General features: G+C 41.8%; 1 protein-coding gene across 1 annotated transcript in view; it reads left to right on the top strand.

The window, feature by feature from the left end:
* Positions 1-24730, top strand: part of LOC309666530 (uncharacterized protein C6orf163 homolog) — a 55553-nt gene that overhangs the window by 10999 nt on the left and 19824 nt on the right. The window contains 6 exon segments of the mRNA XM_082474021.1: positions 13-120; positions 5233-5435; positions 11980-16721; positions 17685-17813; positions 18080-18183; positions 19615-19893. Coding sequence (XP_082330147.1) covers positions 13-120; positions 5233-5435; positions 11980-12415 — 747 coding nt within the window. The 3' untranslated portion in view covers positions 12416-16721; positions 17685-17813; positions 18080-18183; positions 19615-19893.

Genomic DNA, 24730 nt, shown 5'->3' with positions numbered 1-24730 from the left:
ACTCTTTCAAAGGCTGATGAACGCCAAAGAGAAGCAGTGAAGAAAGCCCTTGAAGAAGCAAATGACATGCACAAAATGAAAATCCAGATTCTGAAAGAGGAACATCAAAAAGATTTACAGGTTTTTATAGTGGCTTGTTTGTTGTCTTTTTAGTGGTACTTTAGTAAAAAGCTCTGGCGTGTTCCATGGAGGTTGGTTGGGAGGCCCAGGATTTTCACAGAAGATATGCTGGACTCCATGGCAACAGTGATGCATGGGTGCAAGAGAATCCCTTTGCCGTAATGAAGCATAATGAATGGCCTTTGATATAATGAACCCAAACCTTTATGGGGTTAAGGTATGAAGGAGGCATCCCTGCCTGCCGGACCCCACACCCCTTGCCACTGGCTCTCTTTCCTCCTCTCAGTGCCCTTCTTCTGGACCCTCAAACCTGTATGCCCCACACTCTTCCCCACCTTGGGGACTTTGCCAGAATGTTCTTCCTGCACTTCATCAGACATCAGACATCACTGGTCAAGGGAGGCCTTACCTGATCAGCTCTGTCCTGCTACCCATACACTGTCCTTGTCACCCCGCCCTCTTTAACAGCATCACCACCTAGCGCTGGTGTAAGTAAATAGATTGGAGGATTGATTACTTGTTGAATATCTGATCGCCACCTGTCTGCAGCCTCCATAAGGGTGTGTCTGTCTCACTACCACCCCGCCCTCTTTAACAGCATCACCACCTAGCGCTGGTGTAAGTAAATAGATTGGAGGATTGATTACTTGTTGAATATCTGATCGCCACCTGCCTGCAGCCTCCATAAGGGTGTGTCTGTCTCACTACCACCCTCGTCCCGGTGCCAGCACGGTGCCTTGACTTTGTAAGTGTGAAAACGGGCTGAGCAGAGGAAGCAGGCCCTTCTGTCCCTTCTCCTGAGCTCTCTGATTGCATCCTTCTTCCTCATGTTGCATTTACCACGATGCCAAGAGGGACCTCTGTTTCTCAGGTATTTCCTGCAGGACCAGAGATCACACAATGAGGGGAACTCTTTCCAGCCTGTAACTTGTTCCAGTACACGACTCTGGGTAGTTAGTAAACTGTCCAGGCAGAGACCCAGGGGTTCCTTACACAGTTCAGTCCCAAACTCTGCTCAAAGGAAAAAACATACAGAACTATTTTCACACGTGGGTCACGGGAGGGACAGGACAGGGCACGATGCAGGTGTGATGATTCCTGGGCAGAGGCTGGAGGGAAAGTGGCAGAAGTGTGGACCCAGGTTTGGCCTAATTCAATAAGAACATAACGAATAAACAGTTCAGGGACCATGGGCCCTTTTGTCTCTCGTTTCGGCCGTGAGCACCTGCCATGTGTCAGCTCTGTACCAGGTGAGATTAAATAGACTGTCCTCAGAAAACTTTCTGGCAGGAAAGGGAGCTCCACCCCAGGGCTCCTAAGGGATGGTTGACCCTCCCTGCTTGGCTCCAGTGGCCATGGCATCTGAGGGGCAGGCTGAGATAGTCCACTGCCCATCCCTGATCTCACTTCAAAATGTGAGGAGCATTTATAACATGTCCAGATAGGCCTGCTGCTCAGCTAGCTGGGACCAGAACAGCCACACTGGTTCTTGAATAGTGAAATACTTCTCTATCAGTTGATAAATCACCACTCCCCGGGCCACTAACACCTTCACCACCCTGGACCTCCCGCAGCCCAGCAATTTTTTTTTTTTTAATTTTTATTTATTTATTTATTTTTAATTTATGGCTATGTTGGGTCTTCGTTTCTGTGCGAGGGCTTTCTCTAGTTGTGGCAAGCGGGGGCCACTCTTCATCGCGGTGCGCGGGCCTCTCACTGTCACGGCCTCTCGTTGCGGAGCACAGGCTCCAGACACGCAGGCTCAGTAGTTGTGGCTCACGGGCCCAGCCGCTCCGCGGCATGTGGGATCCTCCCAGACCAGGGCTCGAACCCGTGTTCCCTGCATTAGCAGGCAGATTCTCAACCACTGCGCCACCAGGGAAGCCCCAGCCCAGCAATTTGAAGGGGCAACCGTTTCCATGTGTGTGGGCCTCTAGGACCCTGCCCTGTGCTGCAGCCAGAGGATACACATTTTAAATACCACTCCTGGCATTAGGTTGTGATGATGCAAGGGTAACTTAGATGTGATGCCTGTTTCAAGGAGCTTGCATACTAGTCTTGCTCTAGGTAATTTGATGGTGCCCCATATATATAGTCTTTGGGTTGAGTTGATGCACTTAGTGTTAAAATAGAAGAAGTCCTAAGAAATTTTAAAGAGGGAGGTTGACCTTTCCAAATTATTCTAAAAAAGTCTCAGGGACTTTTTATTATTATTATTATTATTATGATGAATGAGTGATTTGTCTAAGAGAGGTGTGGAGGGTTGTTTCAGCTGTAGGGTCCCCAGACATAAACACCACTATTGCTCCTCAGGGTGTGTCTCTGAACCACCTCCTTAGAGTCTACTTACCTGCAGATTCCTGGGCCCCACCTGACCTACAGAGTCATTGGCAGCATATTTAACCAGCAGCCCATGTGATTCTCACATATATTAAAGTTTAATATAAACACATATAAAGTCACCCATATTCTCTCATGTTAAAGTTTGAGATTACCCGTATAGAGAGCAGAAAACCAAGTTCTTCTAGAACCAAACAGCATTACATTCTGAGACGTAGAAATCACCAGGTGTTGCTCTTTTGTGATGTTAAGAATTTGGGTGTCAGATGCTTGCTGTTAAATAAAATTTCCAGGTCTTGTCCAATGGACAGATAGGATTTTGAAAAGGTGCTAATATTATCTTATTCAAATACAATAATATTAAAAAGTAAATAATAAAATGGAAGCTAAGGGAAAATGAGAGTAGGAAATATAATGAAGTCAGGGTGAATCCAGAACTTAGAAATGTCTGTATGCCACGAGGTCCTGTGCAGTTATCATAGCTGGCCCTTGAGCTTTCTGACAGTCAATGCACAGAGGAAAGTGCTATGAATCACCATGTCCATGAGGTAAAAACAAATCCGGGACTCAGATGGCCCAGATCTTCCTCCATGTGATACCTGAGAGAAACTTCTCATGAGGGAGGCATTGTGTAATAAAGGAAGGTCTGTCAAACACCTGCACAGTAAAGAGGATGGATTTCATGAGGCTGTCTCTTATCTCCAGATAGAGGCTGATTCACTCAAAATGCATTTCAGTAAAAGTAATTTAACTGGAAGGCTTTCCATTGAGTAAGAACACTGCCAAACAGTAGGTCATTGAATTATTTTTTCATAGCTTTAAATAGGTATTGGACATGCTGTATGAGGCAGTAAAATGATTTTGGTTTTACTAAACCATTACATAAAAGAGGGACAGAGTTTAATTCTCTGAATCCTAGTTCAGAACCCAGTCAAAATAAAGGGCTGGTGTGTCATTTTTAAATTCTATGATTCAAATAGAAATGTATTATGATAATACTTCATCTATCTAAGGCTCAACCATTCAGCAATCTCAGTTACTGGAAATGTACTTGAAAACCCAGAAATAATCCCTAAGAAGTTAAAATATCCCCTAAGACGTTAAATAACGGCCTCTGACTACGAGATAGAGACTCAGGCTTATTACCTGTAGCAGAACCTTCCATTCCCTGCTCAGTGATTGTCTCTGAGAGACAGGGAGGAGGAGGGAGGGAGGAACCTCACTGTCTTATAAGCCTGGACGGCGTTTCTGGAAGGAAAACAAACTGATGAATCTCTGGAAAGACCCCAGCATCACAGCCAGCAATGAAGCGAGAAGCTGGTGGGCGAGAATCCTGCTTTTGTTCCTAGCTCTTCCACTGACTCACTCTGTGAAATAACTTAGTTTCTTTTGTTTTATTTTTATTCTTTTTTTAAAAAAAATTTTGTTTAATATTGGAGCAGAGTTGATTTACAATGTTGTGTTAGTTTCAGGTGTACAACAAAGTGATTCAGTTATACATATACATGTTTCCATACTTTATCAAATCCTTTTCCCATTTAGGTTATCACAGAATATTGAGCACCTTTGTTTCTTTATGTTCTCTCTTATCCCTGAAACAGATACAAATTGACCTTTAAATGAAAGTTTTGAAACTCCTGGATGGAATTAATTGCCCCTCCTTTCTGGCGTGTATTTCTGTTAAACCACTGGTTGCAGGATGGGGTCTGGGTCTCTGCTAGGCAGCGAGTCCCGAGGAGGATTCCAGCCTCCTTCTGTCTGTGGCATCGGACCTAGCACTGTGCCTGTCACACGGTGCTGTCAGTGGACATTTCCAGGGATACAGGGTTTTCCTTGGGAGCCTGTTTCCCTCAGGTCCTGGTTTGGCAAGTGCCTCCTCTTTTTACTCGGCTGAAGGCTCCACAGGTCCTTCTACCCTGGCACAGTGGAGCCCTTGCTCCCGTCCCCTTTGTGAACGAGGAAGAGCCCCTCAACTCGAATGAGCCGGAATGCTCCAGAACGACAGTGGGGACTGGCAGGCAGCTTCCTGTGACTGCGGTCCTGTGCGGCGCTTGCTGCCCGGGCCTCAGGTCTCCTCCTACCCGGGAGACTTTCATAGTCATTATTTCTACCATTTTCCAGGACTGACTTCCTAAGGCAGTATCGTACTCTGTATTTCTAATCATGAATAAAGATAATAGGACACTATAGAATATTTGGACAATCAAGAAAAAATACCCGTGACCCAATTACTTTTCTTTTTGCAATTCCTTTCCAATATTATCTATATACGTATTTTATGCTAAATAGTTTGTGCATTTCTGATTTTACTTAACATCATTATAAATGAAACTTTTCCATATAGTATACACTCTTCTTTATTTTTTCCTTTTAATGGCCAAGTAATATTCCGTGGTAAGGATATACCATTCCAGTTTTTTTCTTTTTCCATTTTTTTCTGTAAAAAAAAATATTTTTTTATTGAATGAAAGATTCTTTAAATTCTATGGTGCTTTACAATTTTCAGAAGTTTCACACATATGATTTCATACAACCCCATAATCCCCTTTTTTTCCCCACCCCCTGTATTGCCCCTCCCCCTTCCCTCTCCCCACTGGTAAACATTAGTTAGATCTCTATATCTGTGAGTCTGCTTCTTTTTAAAATACATTCTTCTTTTAAATCATTAGGTTTAACTGGTGTACATTCCATCGGGCAGATGAATTATGATTTGAATAATGTTTTTAAACATCAAAGCTGTAACACCTAAACCTAGTTTTTCTGTTGCTTAAGGAAATGGCATCTAAGACCAAGATCGAGTTGCATCAAAACATGGAGGAAGAACTGCAGCGAGAACACCTGGCTGCCGAGCAACGCATGGTCCACAGGATCCAGAGGATCATGATGGAGTGCCACCGGGAGAAGGTCCAGGCCGTGGAGGAAGCCCGGGCCCAGGAGAGGCACATAGCCCAGGAGGAGATCCAGGCCCAGAGAAGGTACTCCAGGGGTCACCCCTGCAAATCAGTGTCTTACTCTGTCAGAATCAACTTGGAGAAAGGGATAAGGTTGAAGCACATAGGTGGATATTTCCCAGCTTTTGTATTTTTACATTTTTTAAAAATTTACTTATTTTTTATTTTTATTTTTGGGTGCATTGGGTCTTTGTTGCTGCACGTGGGCTTTCTCTAGTTGTGGTGAGCGGGGGCTACTCTTCATTGCGGTATGCGGGCTTCTCATTGCAGTGGCTTCTCTTGTGGAGCACGGGCTCTAGGTGCACGGGCTTCAGTAGTTGTGGCTCGTGGGTGTAGAGTGCAGGCTCAGTTGTTGTGGCACACGGGCTTAGTTGCTCCGCAGCATGTGGGATCTTCCCGGGCCAGGGATCGAACCCGTGTCTCCTGCATTGGCAGGCAGATTCTTAACCACTGCACCACCAGGGAAGCCCTGTTTTTACATTTTTATTATGGAATATATCAAACATAGAGAACACTATATAGTATATTGTAGAATATGTGTGTGTGTGTGTGTGTGTGTGTGTGTGTGTGTGTGTGGTTTAAAGAAAAATAACACGAATACTCAAGGGCCTACCAGCCATCTGAAGGGACTGAAAAGTCCCATGTTCTTCCTCAACCACATTTCCTTCCCTTCCCCCCTCTCGCGAGATAACTACTGTTCTAAAAATTGTGTTTTTCATTCTATATCTCCAGTTTTAGGGTAGAAGAGGAATCAAGAAATACTTTTCCACAGGCACATATAAGTCAGTCTTCACATTCTCTAGCCCATACCATACACTACTGTGGATGGGTTACTTTTGGTCTTTTTCTTATTACACAAGTCATAATGCTGTAAACGAAGTTGACCTTATGGAAATATAGAGAGCAAAAATTGCTAAGTCACTGCTTCCTACCCCGTCCCTGTCTCCCAGAGACAATCATTTTAAAGAACGGGGTCTGTATCCTTCTGTGCCCTTTTGATGTATTTACAGCCTTATATATGTGCATAATCGGAAATAATTTTTACATAAATTGGATCATATATATATGTGTGAAAAATACCAAAGGAACCATTTTATATATGTAATGAACATTTGATGGAATTGGCCAGTTTTAACAGGACAGCAGTCAGGAGCCCTAGTGGCCAAGAGAGGACCTCGGTTTCCAGGTGTTCAGCGACCTGACCAAGCTCATGTAGCTGAAGCAGCAGGACCAAAACTGAAACCTTTGTATTCCACCTCCTGGACTAGGGCTTGTCTCTTGCTTTGCTGCTTGAGTTAACAAATCTATTTGTATATAATTAATGGGTAAAATCGTCCTTGTTAGAACTGTTTAGAATAGGGCCAAAGGTAAAATTCTGTAGGGGGTGCAGATAAATAGGAATGAAGGCTGCAGCCGCGGCTATTTCAGTCGTCCCCCCTTCTTGCACAGGCTGTAAGTCACTGTGAGGCAGACGAGGAAGAGGCGAGAGGATTTCAGGAGAAAGTTAGAGAAGGTGGTAACTCCTGAGTGAGCTGTGGTCCAAAGCAGTGGAAGATGGTTCTCCTCTCCCTCTGCTTCCCACCCTCCATCTGCAGGAGCTCTGTCCATCCTGAAGGAGCCTCTGGGTCCTCTCTTCACGCACACCGGCAGCCTCCTGCTCCCTCCTTCACTCTTTCGCTTTTGTCCCCCTTTGGCCCTTTCCTCTGTGAGGTTCAACAGCCACCTTTCATTAAGCCAGTTGACTAAGATTAGGGAACTCCCATGCCTGTTATTTAAGTATATCCATCTAGAATGTCCATTTTGTTATTGATGTGTCCCAAGTGCCTGGCGGAGAACCTCGTGCATGGTGGGTGTCCTTTAAATAGTTATCAAAGGTTCAAGTTTGTTCCAATCAGCTGAACCCACTCTGCAGCACACCAGGTCTTATTTCGAGACATTGCTAGATTCCAGCGTTCTTTAGAGCATTTGCAGAAATTAATATATGGAGAAGGGCCACTGTTGAGGATTCCACTGTGGATCTCTTACTTGGCTCCAAACTTTCACTCAAGACTTCAGGATTCAGAATACTTACATATTGTGACAAGTTTGTTAAATGCTCAGAAAACTTTCTTTGTGGGTTGAGGTGATTGAGTTCTAAACAGATTATCTAGGAGACACTGTACTCTTTCTCTTAAAGGTAAAAAAAAAGAAAAAAGAAAGAAACATCTTGCTCGGAAAGTTTCTAAGTATTTTCTCGCCCAAGGCAAAGGCATGACTGAAGTGACTGCTCAGGGATGTGTGTGGTCATGGCTGTAATTCCTGGTGACAGCTGCCCTTTATTCCACACTAGACCATGCAAGGCCCTTTGTATGCTTCTCATTGAATCCTCATATCCCTTCCTGGGGGATTGAGTCATCTTTCATATCTTCAGAGGAACATGCTGAGTCTTAGAGAGAGACTAAGCAACTGCCCAAGGTCACCTGGAGAAGATACAAACCCTGGTGTGTATGATACCGAAGCTTGTGACCTTCCCTTACGCCACCGTGCTCACTTCACCAGGGTTCATCAAGTGCCTTCTGGGGATGTGGTTCTGAGCTCGGGCACTGAGGGGTAAGGCTCTTGCCTCAACATTATGTGACATAACTAAAGCATAACTGTCCCCTTTGAGCAAGGCTAGAGGGACTTGTGCAAAGAACACATGGGTGCTGGAGGAGTTCTCTGTCCTGGAAAGATCAAGCAAAGAGTGTGTGGGCTGTGTGGTGAGGTGGGTTTCTTGGAGGAAGGTAGTCTTGGTTTGGGCCTTAGAGAGAAGGGAGGAGGTCCCATTTGTGAAGGACTGAAAAGAGTGGGGACAGCATGAGCAAACACATGGAGGGGAAGGTCGGGAGTTTAATGAGGCAGAGCCAAGGGGAGTTGGGAGCATTAATACCCCAGAGATATAAACGCGCTGCTGAAGGTTGGACTCTGGAGATGCCTCCTCTCCTCCCCGCCCCGTCTGATGTCTACCGCCCCAGCTTGGGTATCACTAATCGTCCTGCAGACCAGGTGCAATAGGTTCCCAGCGTCTCAGGTAGAACATCAGAATATATTTTCCTTAAAAACACACTGGTTATAGCTAATTAAAATAGTGCTAAGAGCCCTGTAGTTCAAGTGAAATAGCTCCTTGTGGGCTCACCTGGCAAACGATCTGCTATGTTCAGTGTTTCTCCAAACATTGGATGCACAAATGAATTTTGGAAACAGATCCCTGCATAACTTAGGAATTGCCTATGGAGAAATGAAGTGTTGGTTTTTACTGTACCAACACTGGGAAAATAACTGGCGAAAGTTGGAAAGGACATTTAAAAAAATATCAGATCCTTTTAAGCGAGAACAGATTTTGGTAGTAAGGAGTTTAAAGGGGGCTGTCATGGAGGGTGGGAGCTGGTGTCATCTAAGGTACACTTTGAGCAGATGTACCTGAGATCAGCTCTGGTGGAGCTTTTTAGTCAGCCCCTTAGATGGACACCTCCTCTGTGTGGGTCCAGAGAAAGCCAGGCCGACCTAGTAGGAAACTCCCACCTGCTTGTGATGGAGCCGTGGTTCTGGAGAAGGGGTGTAACTTCCTCCTTGGGGATTTGGGGCTGGCTCAAGGAAATGCCTTCCAGTTCCTTCTGATCTAAGCACCACGGGCTCTGATCATCATCTCCACAATCTCACCGACATCCTAAAGATTTTATAAATCATCAGCCTGAATCCTAAGGTTGTGTGTAGATGCACCTTCTGAACACTATCTATGCCTCTATTGTCCTGTGACCTGGGCTGAGAATCAGGAAGTTGGTTTTGATTCCTCTTCTTTCTGTAGCCCCTAAATCCTAGCAATAACGAATTCTGGCACTTGTGACTTTGTAATATTCCTTGTATTTCCCCCTTTCTCTCCCTCTTCCTATCCCTTTCTCTTTCATCATTAATTTAGATCATTGTACACTCAGAATGTTACAAAATAGTACGAATTGGTCTCTCTACTTCACCCAACTCGGATTCAGTTTACCTGATATTATCAGAATAACAATTCTATAATTATTTATTTATTTATTTATTTTTGGCTGTGTTGGGTCTTCGTTTCTGTGCGAGGGCTTTCTCCATTTGCAGCAAGCGGGGGCCACTCTTCATCGTGGTGCGTGGGCCTCTCACTATCACGGCCTCTCTTGTTGCGGAGCACAGGCTCCAGACGCGCAGGCTCAATAGTTGCGGCTCACGGGCCTAGTTGCTCCGTGGCATGTGGGATCTTCCCAGACCAGGGCTTGAACCCATGTCCCCTGCATTGGCAGGCAGATTCTCAACCACTGCGCCACGAGGGAAGCCCCAGAATAACAATTCTAAAATGTTATTTTCAGTGTGTTGCCCTCCTGATAAGAAATGTATAGTGATCTCTTATGCTATTGAAGCAGGCAATGTTTTCTACTGAAGGGCAGGAACTCTCCGATTTGCCCCATTGTGTGACATTGAACAATAACTGTCTCCCCAAGCCTCACTTTCCTCACCTGTTATGTGGGAATAATAAGAGGTAATAAATACAAATAGAACCGGCTTCAGTGGGTGAAAATTAAATGAGATATAGTGCATGTAAATTGCTTAGCACAGTCCCTGGGACACAGTAAGTACTCAATAAATGGTGACCCTTGTTATTAATAATGGATATAGCCTAGTTGGTGGGAGAGGGAATGAGAAAAATAGCATAGCAGCTGGAGAGGCTCAGGACAAATGATGTTTACCTCCAGACTGGGAAAATCTGTCAGGTTTGAAAGTCAAGTTGAAAGAATCAGAGACTGAGAGAACTGCATCTTGGAGGGTAGGAGCTGGGATAAGTCTTGGAAGGACTGTATTAGACTAGGAGGCAGAGAGGGGAGGGTTTTTATTTTATTTTATTTTTTTATTTTTTTTTTAAAAGGTTGTTTCATTTGAATTTTTTTTTTTAAATTTTATTTATTTATTTATTTATGGCTGTGTTGGGTCTTCGTTTCTGTGCATGGGCTTTCTCCAGTTGCGGCAAGCGGGGGCCACTCTTCATCGCGGTGCGCAGGCCTCTCACCGTCGTGGCCTCTCTTGTTGCAGAGCACAGGCTCCAGACGCGCAGGCTCAGTAATTGTGGCTCATGGGCCTAGTTGCTCCGCGGCATGTGGGATCTTCCCAGACCAGGGCTCGAACCCGTGTTCCCTGCATTGGCAGGCAGACTCTCAACCACTGCGCCACCAAGGGAAGCCCGAGGGTTTTTATTAACAATCATAAATACTCGAATTCAACATTTGTAGGTTTTTTAATCCTCAAATCTTTAGAGGTTCTATTCCAACTAGGTATCAGGAGATATCCACCAGAAGTGTATCTCAATGGCTAAGAGATTTGTCCTGAACCCAGACTGCCTGGGTTGTAGCACTTGTTTTGCCACTTTTTCTAATAAAGTGAAATTGAGCAAGTTGCTTGACCTCTCTGAGCCACAGTTCCTCATCTATAAAATAGGCCTCATAGACTGAACTGTCTCATAGACTTGTTTGAGTAATCATTGAGTTAATATATTAATCATTGAGTTACTATTGAGTTTATAGTTGGCTGCTATAAATTCTATATAATTATATACATTATAACCAGAGGCCTATGAATTCATTCAGCAATGGTTCTCAAAGTATGGTCCCAGACCCTTTCAGCAGGTCCCCAAGGTCAAAGCTATTTTCTTAATAATACTAAGATGTGATTTGCCTTTTCACTCTATCTCATGAATATGTAGTGGTGTTTTCCAGGGTTTTATGATGTGTGATATCTCAACAGATTGAAACAAAATGAAAATCTAGCACCTTTTTCTATTAAGTCAGACAGTAAAGAGTTTTGCCACAAATGTAAAATGATGCCACTTTTCTCACCAAAAGTTTTTTGATTTAGAAACAATATTTTTCCTACGAGGTGTTTTATGTTAATGTTTAATGGATTTATCGATACTTCACATGAATTTATAAATGTTGGTTAAATGTCTGACTTTTAACTTTTAAAACTGTTAGGTCACTAGATATAACCCATATGAACAAAAGTCCTTTGGGTTTCTTCGTCATTTTAAGAGCGAAAAGTGATCTTGAGACCAAAAAGTTTGAGGCTGCTGTCTTAGAGTATTGCTCAGATAGAATCAACAGTAGGGCTAAACTCACCCTGTGAGACAGTTTCCTCCCCTCTGGCTAAAGGTGAGTAGCTGGGTTGAAATATAGAAATGCTTTCTTTAAGGGTTTGGAAATCTGAGCCTAGTTCTTCATTTTTTTAGAACTCTGCATTCATATTTTTCTGACCACAGTGAACTCGAGTCCCTAAAGTTAGCGTCAGACACTAGACTAGTGGCCTCACCCTAGCCCACAGTGGGGAAATCAATGTGCTCCTTCCCTGCTCTAAAAAATATTTTTTTATTGTTAACATCTAATCAAAGCTCATCTCTACCAGCCTGTCTCAGACTGGTGGCTCATGTAAACCATGAAATCATTTCTCCTACATCTGCGGTGAAAGACAAAATCTTTTTTTTTTTGGTGGCTAATCCATCTAACTATTAATATTCAACCCTTATTCCTTTCTGTAGAAAGACCATGGAGGAACTTTTGAGAGCTGGTGTCACAGTTATGAAGGATCAAAAGAAGAGTGTGAGCCATCTGATAAAGGAAAAAGAACATGCAATGAACGTCTACTATTGCGTGGCTCAGAGACAGAAGCAAGAAGAGGTTCAGGAAGTGCTTCAAGAAGCAGAGAAAACACATCAGGCCACGCTTCGAAATGTGATGGACAAACTGCTTAACACGCAGGGGGAGCTGCTGTCCATGGCGAAGCAACTGGGAATCATGACAAATTGGAAAGATTTCCTGGAGGAGGAGTTACAGGAAACCAGGGTAGCGTTTCAAAACTACATCAATTATACGTTTCCGAAGCTCTCACCGGGACATGCAGATTTTATTCTGCCAGAAAGAAAGAAAACACCTTCCAGTCTTCTTACCCAGGAGAACCAAGCAACTCTTGATTAGAAGTCTTCATCTGAAATGGCACTACAAAAGACATTGTTCTAAAGGCTAAATAAATTCACTCAAAAACCATTTATTGATCCCTGGTTATGTGCAGGGGACTAGTGAGCTGTGAGCATTTTGATGAAAAACCAAAATATTCAAAAGCACATTCCAGGCTACAATGAGGTTCCAAGTCTAATGGAGGAGAGGTAACAGTGAGGGGGGTCAAAACTGACTAGGAGGGAAGAAGATTTCTTGGAAGAAGTCTAAACATACTTCTGTATCTGGCTTTACTCACGTTTACATCAGACATTTAACTATTTTAGTATTTGTTGCAGTTAAAAAACAGTAAAGGGACATGTTCTTAGATGGTTTCCGTTGTGGAGAGGTGTGTCTAGTAATCCAGTATGTCTAGTAATCTAGTCTAAAGATTATTATTTGGTGAACTGCAATAGCTTTGTAGGAAAAAAAGCAAAGTTTCTCAGATTCAATAGGATAAAACTTAAATTCTGGGAAGCCTATATAAAATAATTCAGAAAGGACTCTCTTATATTTGCCATTTGTGAAAGAAAAATATGTCTTTAGAGGTCAGATTCCTTGCCTCAGGGATGGGGAGTCCCCTTATGTTTATACCCAAGCCCAGGAGTGCTTGGAGCTCATCTCCTTTAGGTCAAAATGCAGAAAATCATTCTGTACCACAATGCTCAGGACCAACAAATGTCAACATCTACTGAATTAAAATGGAAGAAAACCCAAGCCATAAAGACTGCTCCAAAAAAATCTATCCACTTTAATGTAGCATCCTTAAATTATTAATCACCAACTTATATTGGTGGCTTTAAAATTAAATACCTGGAAAGCCATTTTCAGTAAATTAAAAAGTGCTATTGTCAAGCAGGCCCTAGGTGGATTTGTTTACATTGACCGGTCTGGGATTTCCTAATGATAAAAGTAGTGATTTGTTTACAACTGCATAATGGACTACACTCTCCTAGTGTTTAGCTTCCTGATTCTGCAGGACTACTGCGGTCCATACTAATCGATTGCCTAGGGGCTGGAAGTCAGAACATTTATACAGTACTTTACACTGCTTTTTCCAGCACGTTCTTCTCATAGCAGTCAATGGGATAGGCAGGACAGGGGTGGTTGTTATCCCATTTTGACAAATGATAACATGAAAACTACTATGTATGTATTTACATGTGTGAAGCACTTTTTTTTAAGTTGAAGTATAGTTGATTTACAATATTGTGTTAGTTTCAGGTATACGGCAAAGTGATTCAGTTATATATATATATATTTTCAGATTATTTTCCATTATAGGTTATTACAAGATATTGAATATAGTTCCCTGAGCTATATGGTAAATCCTTATTGTTTATTTTATATATAGTCATGTGTATATGTTAATCCCATACTCCTAATTTATCCCTCCCCCCACCTCTTTCCCCTTTGGTAACCATAAGTTTGTTTTCTATGTGAGTCTGTTTCTGTTTTGTATATAGCTTCATTTGTATTATTTTTTAGATTCCACATATAAGTGATATCATATAATATTTGTCTTTCTCTGTCTGACTTACTTCACTCAGTATGATATTCTCTAGGTCCATCCATGTTGCTGCAAATGGCAATATTTCATTCTTTTTATGGCTGAGTAATATTCCATTGTGTATATACCACATCTTCTTAAACCAGTTGTCTGTTGATGGGCACTTGGGTTGTTTCCATGTCTTGGCTAGTGTAAATAGTGCTGCAGTGAACATTGGGATACATGTATCTTTTCAAATTAGGCTTTTCATCTTTTCCGGTTATAAGCCCAGGAGTGGAATTGCTGGATCATCTGGTGATTCTATTTTTGGTTTTTTAAGGAACTTCCGTAGTGTTTCCATAGTGGCTGCATCAATTTACATTCTCAACAGTGTAGGAGGGTTCCCTTTTCTCTACATGTGAAGCACTTTAAAAACCTTAATATTTAATCCTCACAATGACTTTTGAAAGTAATTATAACTGCCCCCAATTTATAGAGAGGGAAACCGAGGCTCAGGGAGATTCAGTAACTTTCTCCAGGGCACACAGCTAGTGACAGAGAGGGAATTCAAAATATCACAAGGCACAGGCAGATGGTTACATGAGAGAGACCTGGGTTTTGCAGACTTGAATAGATAAGAACAGCAGCTGACACTGGGGAGTGCTAGCATGCGCCAACTGTGCGTACACAAGTGGACTCATTCATGTTCACAGCAGGCTGTGAAAGGTAGGAACCATTAACACAGGCACAGACAGGTCAAGTCACTTTCTCAATGTCATACAGCGAGGAAGGGTCAGAGCCGGTTTCAAATCCACAGAGTCAGTCTTCAGCCCACGCCTTCCATCATTATTTTTGTTCAGATGTAAAGGCCTTGGTGCCTGGTTGGTTGACTCTGCAGGTGCGTGTCTTCGTGGCTTCTCTGATGAGGACCAAAAGGACGTGGTCTGTCCTCTACGGCATGCATCGTTTTTGTCCCTTCTAGAAGTGAAAGGAAGTTGTACCTAGGATTGTGTGTCTGAGTTATTGGAGTCATTCACCAGATTCGCAGCTGAGCACAAGGAAGGAAAGCAGAAGGAAAGCATCTTCTGAAGACGTTCACTTCATGGCCACAGTGAAGGTGTGTCTTTTGGTATCCGTGATACAGTGCGTAACATAAAAAGAAAGCAGGCGACTTATTTTTGGTTTGGAAAAAGGAATCTAGCTTCTCAGGCTTCAACCAGATTGGAATAAATTATCTGTGTTTTTAGTATTTTCCTTGTTTATATTGATACTTCACCCTCAGCTCCCACCCCAATCCCAACCGTTAGCTCCCTTAGGGTTTTTAAAGTAATGTGGATGCTTCCAATAAGGGCAGAGTTAGAGATCTTGTTACTGTCCTGATCCCAGCTTGACCTGCCCACCAGAGGACTCCTCCCCCCGCTTCCCCACAGTGCTAATCAGCCCCCCTGTTGTAGGGGTGATCACAGGGGGTTCTGTCAGGACAGACTGACCTGATCCCAGAGCCCCACTTGCTTTTCGCCTTAGAGCCTGGAGTCAGCACGAACCACGGAGGGGAGGGGACCTCTTCAGTCCTCTGTTCTCATTCTGCTCTGCCTGTCCCAAGGCCAAATTGAAGAAACAGTATCTTTACTCTTACCCAAATCCTTCACTTTGATCACTTCAAACCACAGTTCTTTCTAGCTTGAATGTCTCCAAGATATACCCCTGAGAATTAAAGTTCAAGGTGGATGGATAATCTGCTCTAAAGGGCAGAAAAAGCTGATAGTAAACTAAAAATGAGACCTCCCTCGTGTTTCCATAATCCCATCTACGGAACTTCTCAGCGGTTTCTTTTATTTTTTATTTTTTTAATACATTTATTTATTTATTTATTTTTGGCTGCATTGGGTCTTCGTTGCTGTGCGCGGGCTTTCTCTAGTTGCGGTGAGCGGGGGCTACTCTACGTTGCGGTGCTCAGGCTTCTCATTGCAGTGGTTTCACTTGTTGCGGAGCACAGGCTCTAGGTGCGCGGGCTTCAGTAGTTGTGGCTCGTGGGCTTCAGTAGTTGTGGCTCGCGGGCTCTAGAGCTCAGGCTCAGTAGTTGTGGTGCATGGGCTTAGTTGCTCCGTGGCATGTGGGATCTTCCCAGACCAGGGCTCAAACCCGTGTCCCCTGCACTGGCAGGCGGATTCTTAACCACTGCACCACCAGGGAAGCCCTCAGCAGTCTCTTGTTTCCATGATACTGATAAGGATGATCCTTGTGGATAAAAAAAGGAAACAATGGAAAATACAGCAACGACCACTGAGTGAGCATCTGCTAGGTATCATCTATTGCACTAAATTCCTTACTAAACCTTGTCTTACTGAAATCTCACAGCAACCCCGTAAGATGCCTCCTATTACCCCCATTTTGAAAATTAGGAAACTGAGACTCAGAGAAGGAAAGTTGCTTGTTGAAAAATGACAAATTGTTTGACTGCAGAGCCATGTGTTTTCCACCGTTACAGCACAGAGCCTAATTTAGTGCCTGTGTAAACACTGAGTAGGCGTCAAGGGTGCACTGCTTTCAAAACACATTGGAAATGTAGCGGGCAAGTCTGAATTACTGTGCAGAACCCTTGCTCTTCCAGTGGGCATGGGCTGGGAGCCAAGAATTGATCAGCCTCCCCTGAATGTGCTTGAGGAACCCTCCTGATGCGGAGCCCAGGAAAGAATTTATGGAGGGGCATAACCCAGAGCTCCCCCTCACCACGCAGGTGTCGAGAAGGGCAGAGTCCCTGGCGGGTCCTGAGACAGATCAATTGCCTGAAGCTCAAAGGTGAGAATTACAATGTCAAGTGAAAAACTGAAAGTGAGGTATGTCTTTGAAATCTCAGTGGGACACTTACTCAGATTTTCTAACAAAATCTGATTGAGACTAAGGCTATTTTCAGAAAGTAAGATTCCCTGAGTGAACCAATTTTTAGTATAACTTGTCTTGAGAACACTTAGTAACTCTCCTGGTACCAATTACTTTGAGTACAATACCTAGAAAAGCCACTCTGGATCTTAGATACTAAGCCCCATGCAAGTTATTAAAATTGTAACCATTTTGGAAAGTTACTTTAAAAAGAGCTTAGGGAATTCCCTGGTGGTCCAGTGGTTAGAACTTGGCACTTTCACTGCTGGGGCCTGGGTTCCATCCCTGGTCAGGGATCTAAGATCCCGTAAGCTGCGAGGCGCAGCCAAAAACAAACAGACAAAAGAGCTTAAAGTGCATTTTTCTTAGTTGTCTTAGAGGCTCCCTGTACAGTAGGAGTCTATGCAGCTCCCATGGTTTCTGATATTTAGGAAGCTATGTTAATTCCTGGAGGCCATCTGGGAACTTAATTTGAGGACCCTAAGAAATTACTGTAGTTAAATTTTATAGAAGTCATTCCACCAAGAAAAGAACCTTGTTTTCAGAGACAGTAGACCTGTAGGCTGGGAAACAGGTGCCTAGCATCCCTAGGAGAGATGGAGAAGCTACCTCACCCCCATAGCAGTCACAAAGCACAGGAGTCGGGCTATTTAGTAATCACTGGACCTTTATGTGACAAAGAAGTCATTCTAGTATTGTCTTTCTCTAACTTTGATTCCATTTGACCTATTCATAGCCTGCATATTCTAGCTTTGGGGGCCTTTTTTTCACTGGCATCATGTAGACACTATTTGACAAAATAGGTTTGTTTACAGAACAGAGGGTTTTGACATTCTGCTGCCTCTAATAAGCTCTCCTTTCTGCTTGGCTGAGATCACTCAGAAGAGGAAAGAAGAAACCGTTGCCTTTTGCTGTCCAGTTATTGGAAGCCAGGGCATGCGTGAGTGCTTCACCTGCGTTATTCAGCTCCTGCCTCATGGCAACCAGCTAAAGAAATTCAAGCACATCGAGGTTGGGTATTCCCCATCAAGTCACTCCATTTGAAAAGTGCAGATGCATTCAACGCAGTACCATCTGATTCCAACTAGCAGGATTGAAAACCAATGGTTTTACTCTAGTTCTAAATAGAAACACTTTAATATTGAATTGAATGAAGTTCAAATTATCCTTTTCTACATAGCAACTGCATGTTAGGTCTTAAAACTAGCAGGGATCCAAGTTTATCGATCTGCCTTTCCTTACTTTTAACCATATGTGATATTTCCTATTTCTCATAGCGCTCTTTCCATCTGACCTGCTTTGGGTGTCTGTTTCCTACCACTGGACTTTAAGATCCACTGGACTCTCTCTGCTGAGGACCCACAACAAACTCCAGGACCAGGTAGTATCCTTGACATATCACTCTATGCATAAGTATTTCCCATCCCCTCTCCCCTGACTCAGTATTCCCAAGGAAAGCTATTTCTATTACTGGTCCATTTGAAGGATTATCATTTAATTACATAATAGAATGTATCCATAGAGTTAGGCATTTCAGCTAGAAATCTACATATCTCTAGAAGCTCTACAATCTGTTCTAAAGAATCTACATCTCTAGAAATCATAGAGATGTATGGGATGTTAATTATTGATTTTGTTTATTCAACATGCAGTAGGAAGCAACCTACTGTATACCAGGTGCCGTGTTAGATGCTCGGGTTCTTGGTACGTGAAATAGGTGGTGGTCCTTACTCTTAGAGAAGTCAGCTAAGTGGGTAGAAGGATAGTGAGTACATGCATTATAACACTGTCGAGGGCTGGAGAAGTAGCAGTAATGGGCTCACAGCTCATTTTCTAACTCATGTCATGTTGTACTGCCAAGGCGGTAATATCTACCATCAGTAGCCTGCTAGCCAAACTGGTACACTTGCTTTGTGCTTAGTCCTGTCCACATTTGCGAAGGAATGGCTTGATTTAAATTTTGTTTTCAGCAAAGTGGATTCTACGATCTCAAAGATAAATTTTCCTAGTTCTCATATGGTTTTGTTCTTCTTGAGGTTGTTAGGTGGCCACTAGTAGATGGTTGTTTCCCCTGTTGGTTCAGGGGCCAACAGCTTCCTACTTGACAAAATACCATCTCTGGGTTTTCTGGAATACAAGGAAATTCCAGCCTCTTTGTCAGAGGCCTCAGGAAGACACAAAAGGCAATGCTACAACTGCTGTCACCCATTCCAGGGAGTCCGGAGTCATGGTCTGGCTTCATACTGTCTGGTTTCAGAGATACACTCAGTGGACTTCGGCCAGGGAGCATCCGCCAAGTAATGGGAACATTATGGGAATAAACCCCACTGTTCTATTGCTGAGGAATTGAGGCAAGCTGCTCAGGGAGAACGACACTCTAGAAGGGTGTGACCAAGTCACTCCTTGGGTCTCATCTCCAGGCCTTTTCTTTGCCTCTTTCAGTCATCAACATGAGACTGATTGCCTGAAAAGACTTCTTGACAAACAAGTAGTATTTGGTAACTGTTAGTTATTGTTATTTTTCATCCCTACAGAAATGAGATCACAAGTCATATATGGCTCTGCATTTTTCATGCAAATCCTATAGCCACTGATTCTAATTTTTAGAATGTACCGATTTTATTAATTTTTATTTCCTCAGTATTTTATGGATATATATATATATATATACATGGATGTGAATTATAGTCTATCTACTGCTTGTAGATTTTAAAGTATATTTAGTCAATGGTGAGTAGAACTTTATTTTAGCTTTAAAAATTTAATCTTATGAGATGCCTGCTGACATTTATTTTAAAATTGTTTTATTCAGTTCCTTTTTTCTCTTGCACCCTGTGGAGTATGTTTATTGACTACAGATGTTAAGCACTTTGCTAAGGAACAGAAAGCTGCAAGATAGAATACGTACTTCACCTGAGTGGGTGCATAGAAACCGGCCGTGTGTCTGAATCTTTAAGAACTCAAGTGGAAGGTATGCTTACAAGTTTAAAGGTCAGAATCACAACACACAGACTTGAATTGGAATGACTGCAAGATAGTTTCAGGATTATAAGACTTCTGTGTAAAAGAAGTTAATAAAAGGCATATTAAGGTAAGTCCCTTATAATTATGATTTTGAACAAACTGCTTTAAATTATGCTATAGCATGAAAAAAAACAAATGAAGGGATATGAGGATCGTGGGGCTCAGAGCCCAGAACAACAGCCCAGGGCAGTCATAAAGATGAAACTATGCGTGCTCCTGCAACCAGAAGTCCAGCAAGAGTTAGCTCAGAGACAAAATAGGAAAAGACTTTGTTTTTCAATGATTTCAGTACAGTAACGGTAATAGCTAGGATTGGAACTGGAGAGTGTGAATGTAATCGGAACCCACCGAAATACTTCAGGGTTGCTATTGTTACTGTTGTTTTTGATCTTGGTCTTGGCATTGTTTGAGAGGTAATAGACAAGCTGATTCTAAATTTTAGGTGGAGGGATATATGTATACCTATAGCTGATTCACTTTGTTGTACAGCAGAAACTAACACAACATTGTAAAGCAATTATACTCCAATAAAGATATTTAAAAAAATAAATTTCAGGTGGAAAAATAAGCAGCAAGAATTTTTAGGGATATTCTGACAATAAATGCAATGATGGGGCACTAGCCTTTTCACTCTATGCCATTAGAAACTGAAAAAGTAGTCCTGGGGCATGAACAGACACAAGAATCGATGACACAGAATAGAATTTAAGAATAAAATGTAAAGGTATAGGGAAAACTTAGGGGTGTTGTTCCAAAATATGGAACATTCAATTTCAAATCTCTTTAATGTCACTTATTAATTAAACATAAGACAAAAATGGCATCTTGAAATAGTAAAGAAAAGATGCCTTATTTAAATAATGGTTTGGAGGTAACTAGATAGTCATTGAGGGCAGAGATGATTGAATCCTATCTTATAATTCATTAAAATATATTCTAGGTGGACCAAAGGTTTAAAAGTAAAAGCAAAACTGCAAAAATATTAGAAGTCACTTGAGAATGTTTAAATAAATCAGATTGAGGATAGCCTTTTATGTTTGTCATAAAGCCCAGAAGAAAAAAGTATTAATAAAAATGATAAATTCAACTTCGTTAAAAGCTTTTTAAAAATCTGCTAGGCCAGAAATCATAAGCAAGGTCAAAAGACAAACCACAAACAAGAGAAAAATATTTCCATTTCCTATGTAGGCAAAGGGCTAATTTCTCTACTATATAGATAACTTCTAGGAATCAATAAGGAGTGGATCAGCAATCCAATAGAAAAATAGATGAAAAATATAACTAGAAAATAGAAAAAGAATCAAACATCATTTAAACTTATGAAGAAATGTTCCAATCACTCAAAATAAGAGGAATGCAAATTAAAACTTCATTAAAAATTCATTTTCTACCTATCAGACTAGCAAAGATAAGAAATTATAAAACTGTGCTGGTAAAAGTGTGAGAAAACAAACACTGTCATACATGGCTGGAGGGAACATAAATTAGTACAAGTTCTATGGAATTCAATTTGGCAATACCTATTATAACTAAAAAGCATATACCCTTTGACCCAGCAATTCCACTTCCAGGAATTTATCCTACAGATATTCTTATACATGTAAAATAATATATGGACCAGATTGTCATTACAGTATTATCTGTAAAAACAAAAGACTAGAAACAATAGAACTGGTTATGTAAATTATGGTACATCTTTCTAATGCTGCAATTCCAATGAAATAATAAGCTTCCATAAAAAAGGAGAAAAAAATATATGTGCTGATAAAAAAACTTCCTAGACTTCCAAGATATATTTGTCGAATGAATGAATATGTCATTAAGTGAAAAGTCAAGGTTCTAATGATATGCATAGTATAAATCTATGTATACATTCACCTCTTCAACAAATATCTTTGAGCATCTGCTCTGTGTCAGGCATCACACTCCACACTTGGGATGTGTCCATAGCAAAACAGACAAAGATCTCAACCGTAGTGGAGCTTACATTCTGTTAAAGGGGACCATCAGTAAACAACAAATGTGAACATAATATAGTATATCCGAAACTGGTAAGTTCTATGGGTAAAAATAGAGCAGAGCGTGGGAGATCGGGGGGCTGGGGGAGGGGAAGAAGATAACGTGCATTGTTACAAACAGCGTGGTCAAGTTGGGCCTTAGAAGGCAAAATTTGAAGAGACTTGAAGGAGGTGAGGGGGTTTGTGGAGAGGATCTGTGAGAAGAGTGAGGAAAAGGCCCTAAGGCAGGACTGTGTCTGCTGTGCACTGGGAGCCACAGAGAGGCTGGGCAGAGTGAGCTGGAAAGAAGAGTAGGAAAAGGTTCGGAAGATGATGGGAGGCTGGTCCATGCAGGGCCTTGTAAGGAGGTTGACTTTTATTCTGCATGAACAGGGAACCATGCAGGGTTTGGAGGTACAGTGTGGCATTTTAGGGTTTACAGTGTAAAAGGATTCCTCTTGCGCTCTGTGGAGACCAGGCTGTGGGAGAGCCGGATGGAAGCAGCAAGAGCACCGGGAGCCGTGGAGGGCAGTGATCCTGCTGAGAGGGGCCGTTGGCTGCCGCCTGGGAGACAGCAGAGGAGCTGGTGGGAAGAGACCAGACTCTGGAAACATTTTCAAAGTAGTGAGTAGGCTTTCCTGACAGACTGGATGTGGCGTGTGAAAGAAAGAGAGGGATCAGGGACGACTGAGCAGCCCGAAGGCTGGGGTCGTGATGGACTGGATGGGAACGCTGCAGGGGAAGCTGTCTGGGGGGAAAAGAGCAGGAATTCAGTTTGAACATGTTGAATTTGAAACATCTATTAGACATCCAAATGACTGTTTAATCGATATCATCTCTAGATGGTACATAGAGCCATGAGTACGGATATGTTATTATGTGTTTGCTTGTATGTGTATAAAATATCTCTTTTCTAGACATATACAAAAATCTGGTCATTCTGGTTGCCTGTTTAGGAGAGAATTGAGTGGCTGGGGATCAAGTGTTGAATGGAGCCTTAGCTTTCATTGTACATCAGTTTAAACCTTTTAATTTTGAACCATATGAATGTATTATAGTAACAATTAATATAATGTTTAAAAATAATAAAAATTACAAGCCATATTATAAAACTCCTACATAATGTTGCCTAAACGTTTTTTTCTCGTTGTTAAAAAAAATTTTTTTTTAAATGCTGAGAAAAGGATAGGTTAGTTTTACTGATTCCAAAGACGTTTATTGAACATCTATTATATATGATACTGAAATTCTTTTTATTTTTAAATTTTATTTATTTATTTTTGGCTGTGTTGGGTCTTTGTTGCTGCACGCGGGCTTTCTCTAGTTGCGGCTAGCAGGGGCTACTCTTCCTTGCGGTGCACAAGCTTCTCATTGTGGTGGCTTCTCGTTGTGGAGCATGGGCTCTAGGCGCTCGGGCTTCAGTAGTTGTGGCACTTGGGCTCAGTAGTTGTGGCGCACGGGCTTAGTTGCTCTGCGGCATGTGGGATCTTCCCAGACCAGGGCTCAAACCCGTGTCTCCTGCATTGGCAGGCGTATTCTTAACCACTGCACCACCAGGGAAGTCCTAAGATACTGAAATTTTAAAAAAATTAACAAGATATGGTCTCTTTTTAAACACAATAATGTGTTAAATTTGAATGTAAATCTGCCTGTCTGTTGGAACTAATTAGTAGCAAAAGCTACAATTTATTAGGATTAGCAAACAGCTGATTTATAAAGCACAGCTGCTGGGGGGTTTTTTGAATACAATAGAGTAAGTAGGTATCACATGGTTATTCTGACCCTCAGAAAGGATTCAGAATTATTTTATGATCCAAAACTAAATTAAATAGCTAAAGATACGAGTTGGTCATAGATTTTCTAGAAAAATAATACTTGATCTACCTCTTTTAATTCTTGCTCAGTACTTTCTGATTTGTGTGTGTGTTTGGTTTGTTTTGTTTTGATGCAGAAAAGTACGGAGAATCATATAAGAAACACCTATATGGTCCACTATCCAGAATTAACAAATATCAACATTTGGTCATTGTTTTAATCAGCTCAAGGTGCTATAACAAATTTTCATAGTCTGGGTGGCTTAAACAACAAACATTTATTTCTCATAGTTCTGGAGGCTGGGAAGTCCAAGATCAAGGTACCAGCAGATCTGGTGTCTGATGAAAGCCCACTTCCTGGCTTGTAGATGGCTGTCTTCTCATTGTATCCTCACATGGCGGAGAGCAGAGAGAGGAAGCAAACTCTTATGTCTCTCTATTATAAAGGCACTAATTTTATTCATGAGGGCTCCATCCTTTTGACCTAATTACCTGTCAAAGGCCCCACTTCCTAACACCATCACCTTGGGGACTAGGATTTCAACATGTGAATTTGGGGGAGCACATTCAATCCATAGTTTGCTTTATATGCCACATTCATGCCGCAGTCATGTTTGCCTTATATATTTAATAGCACATATAAAATATTACAAATAAAATCTGGGTCTTCTTTGTTCTTCTTTCAATCCCATTCGCTTTCTTCCTTAGAAATAACCACTCTCTTAAATGAGTGTGCGTCCTTCCGGTCCTCATTTTACTACACATTTGTGTTCATAAATAAGATGTAAACTTTAAATAGATACTACTATTTTGTATACATTATTCTGCAACTTGCCTATTTTCACCTAACATTATGTTTTTGAGATCTATCCATGTTGATACATGTCACTGTCTTATTATCTAGAGAGAAGTGAAATCATGGCAATTTTTATTTGGTTATTTTTCATAAGGAAACCATACATGAACTGGAATTGGGTTAATTGCTAAATGCCCTAGAACATTAAGACTGTATTCCCAAACTGTATGCCAACTTGCCCCAGGTGCCGTAGCAAACTCACGGGGGTGAAGCAGGATATTTTTAAATTTCAAGGAA

The sequence above is a fragment of the Balaenoptera physalus genome, assembly GCF_965194825.1.
Source record: "Balaenoptera physalus genome assembly, chromosome: 9".
NCBI classification, from domain to species: Eukaryota; Metazoa; Chordata; class Mammalia; order Artiodactyla; family Balaenopteridae; genus Balaenoptera; species Balaenoptera physalus.
Note: the sequence above shows the minus strand (reverse complement) of the source record. Positions and strands in the feature narration are given on the sequence as shown.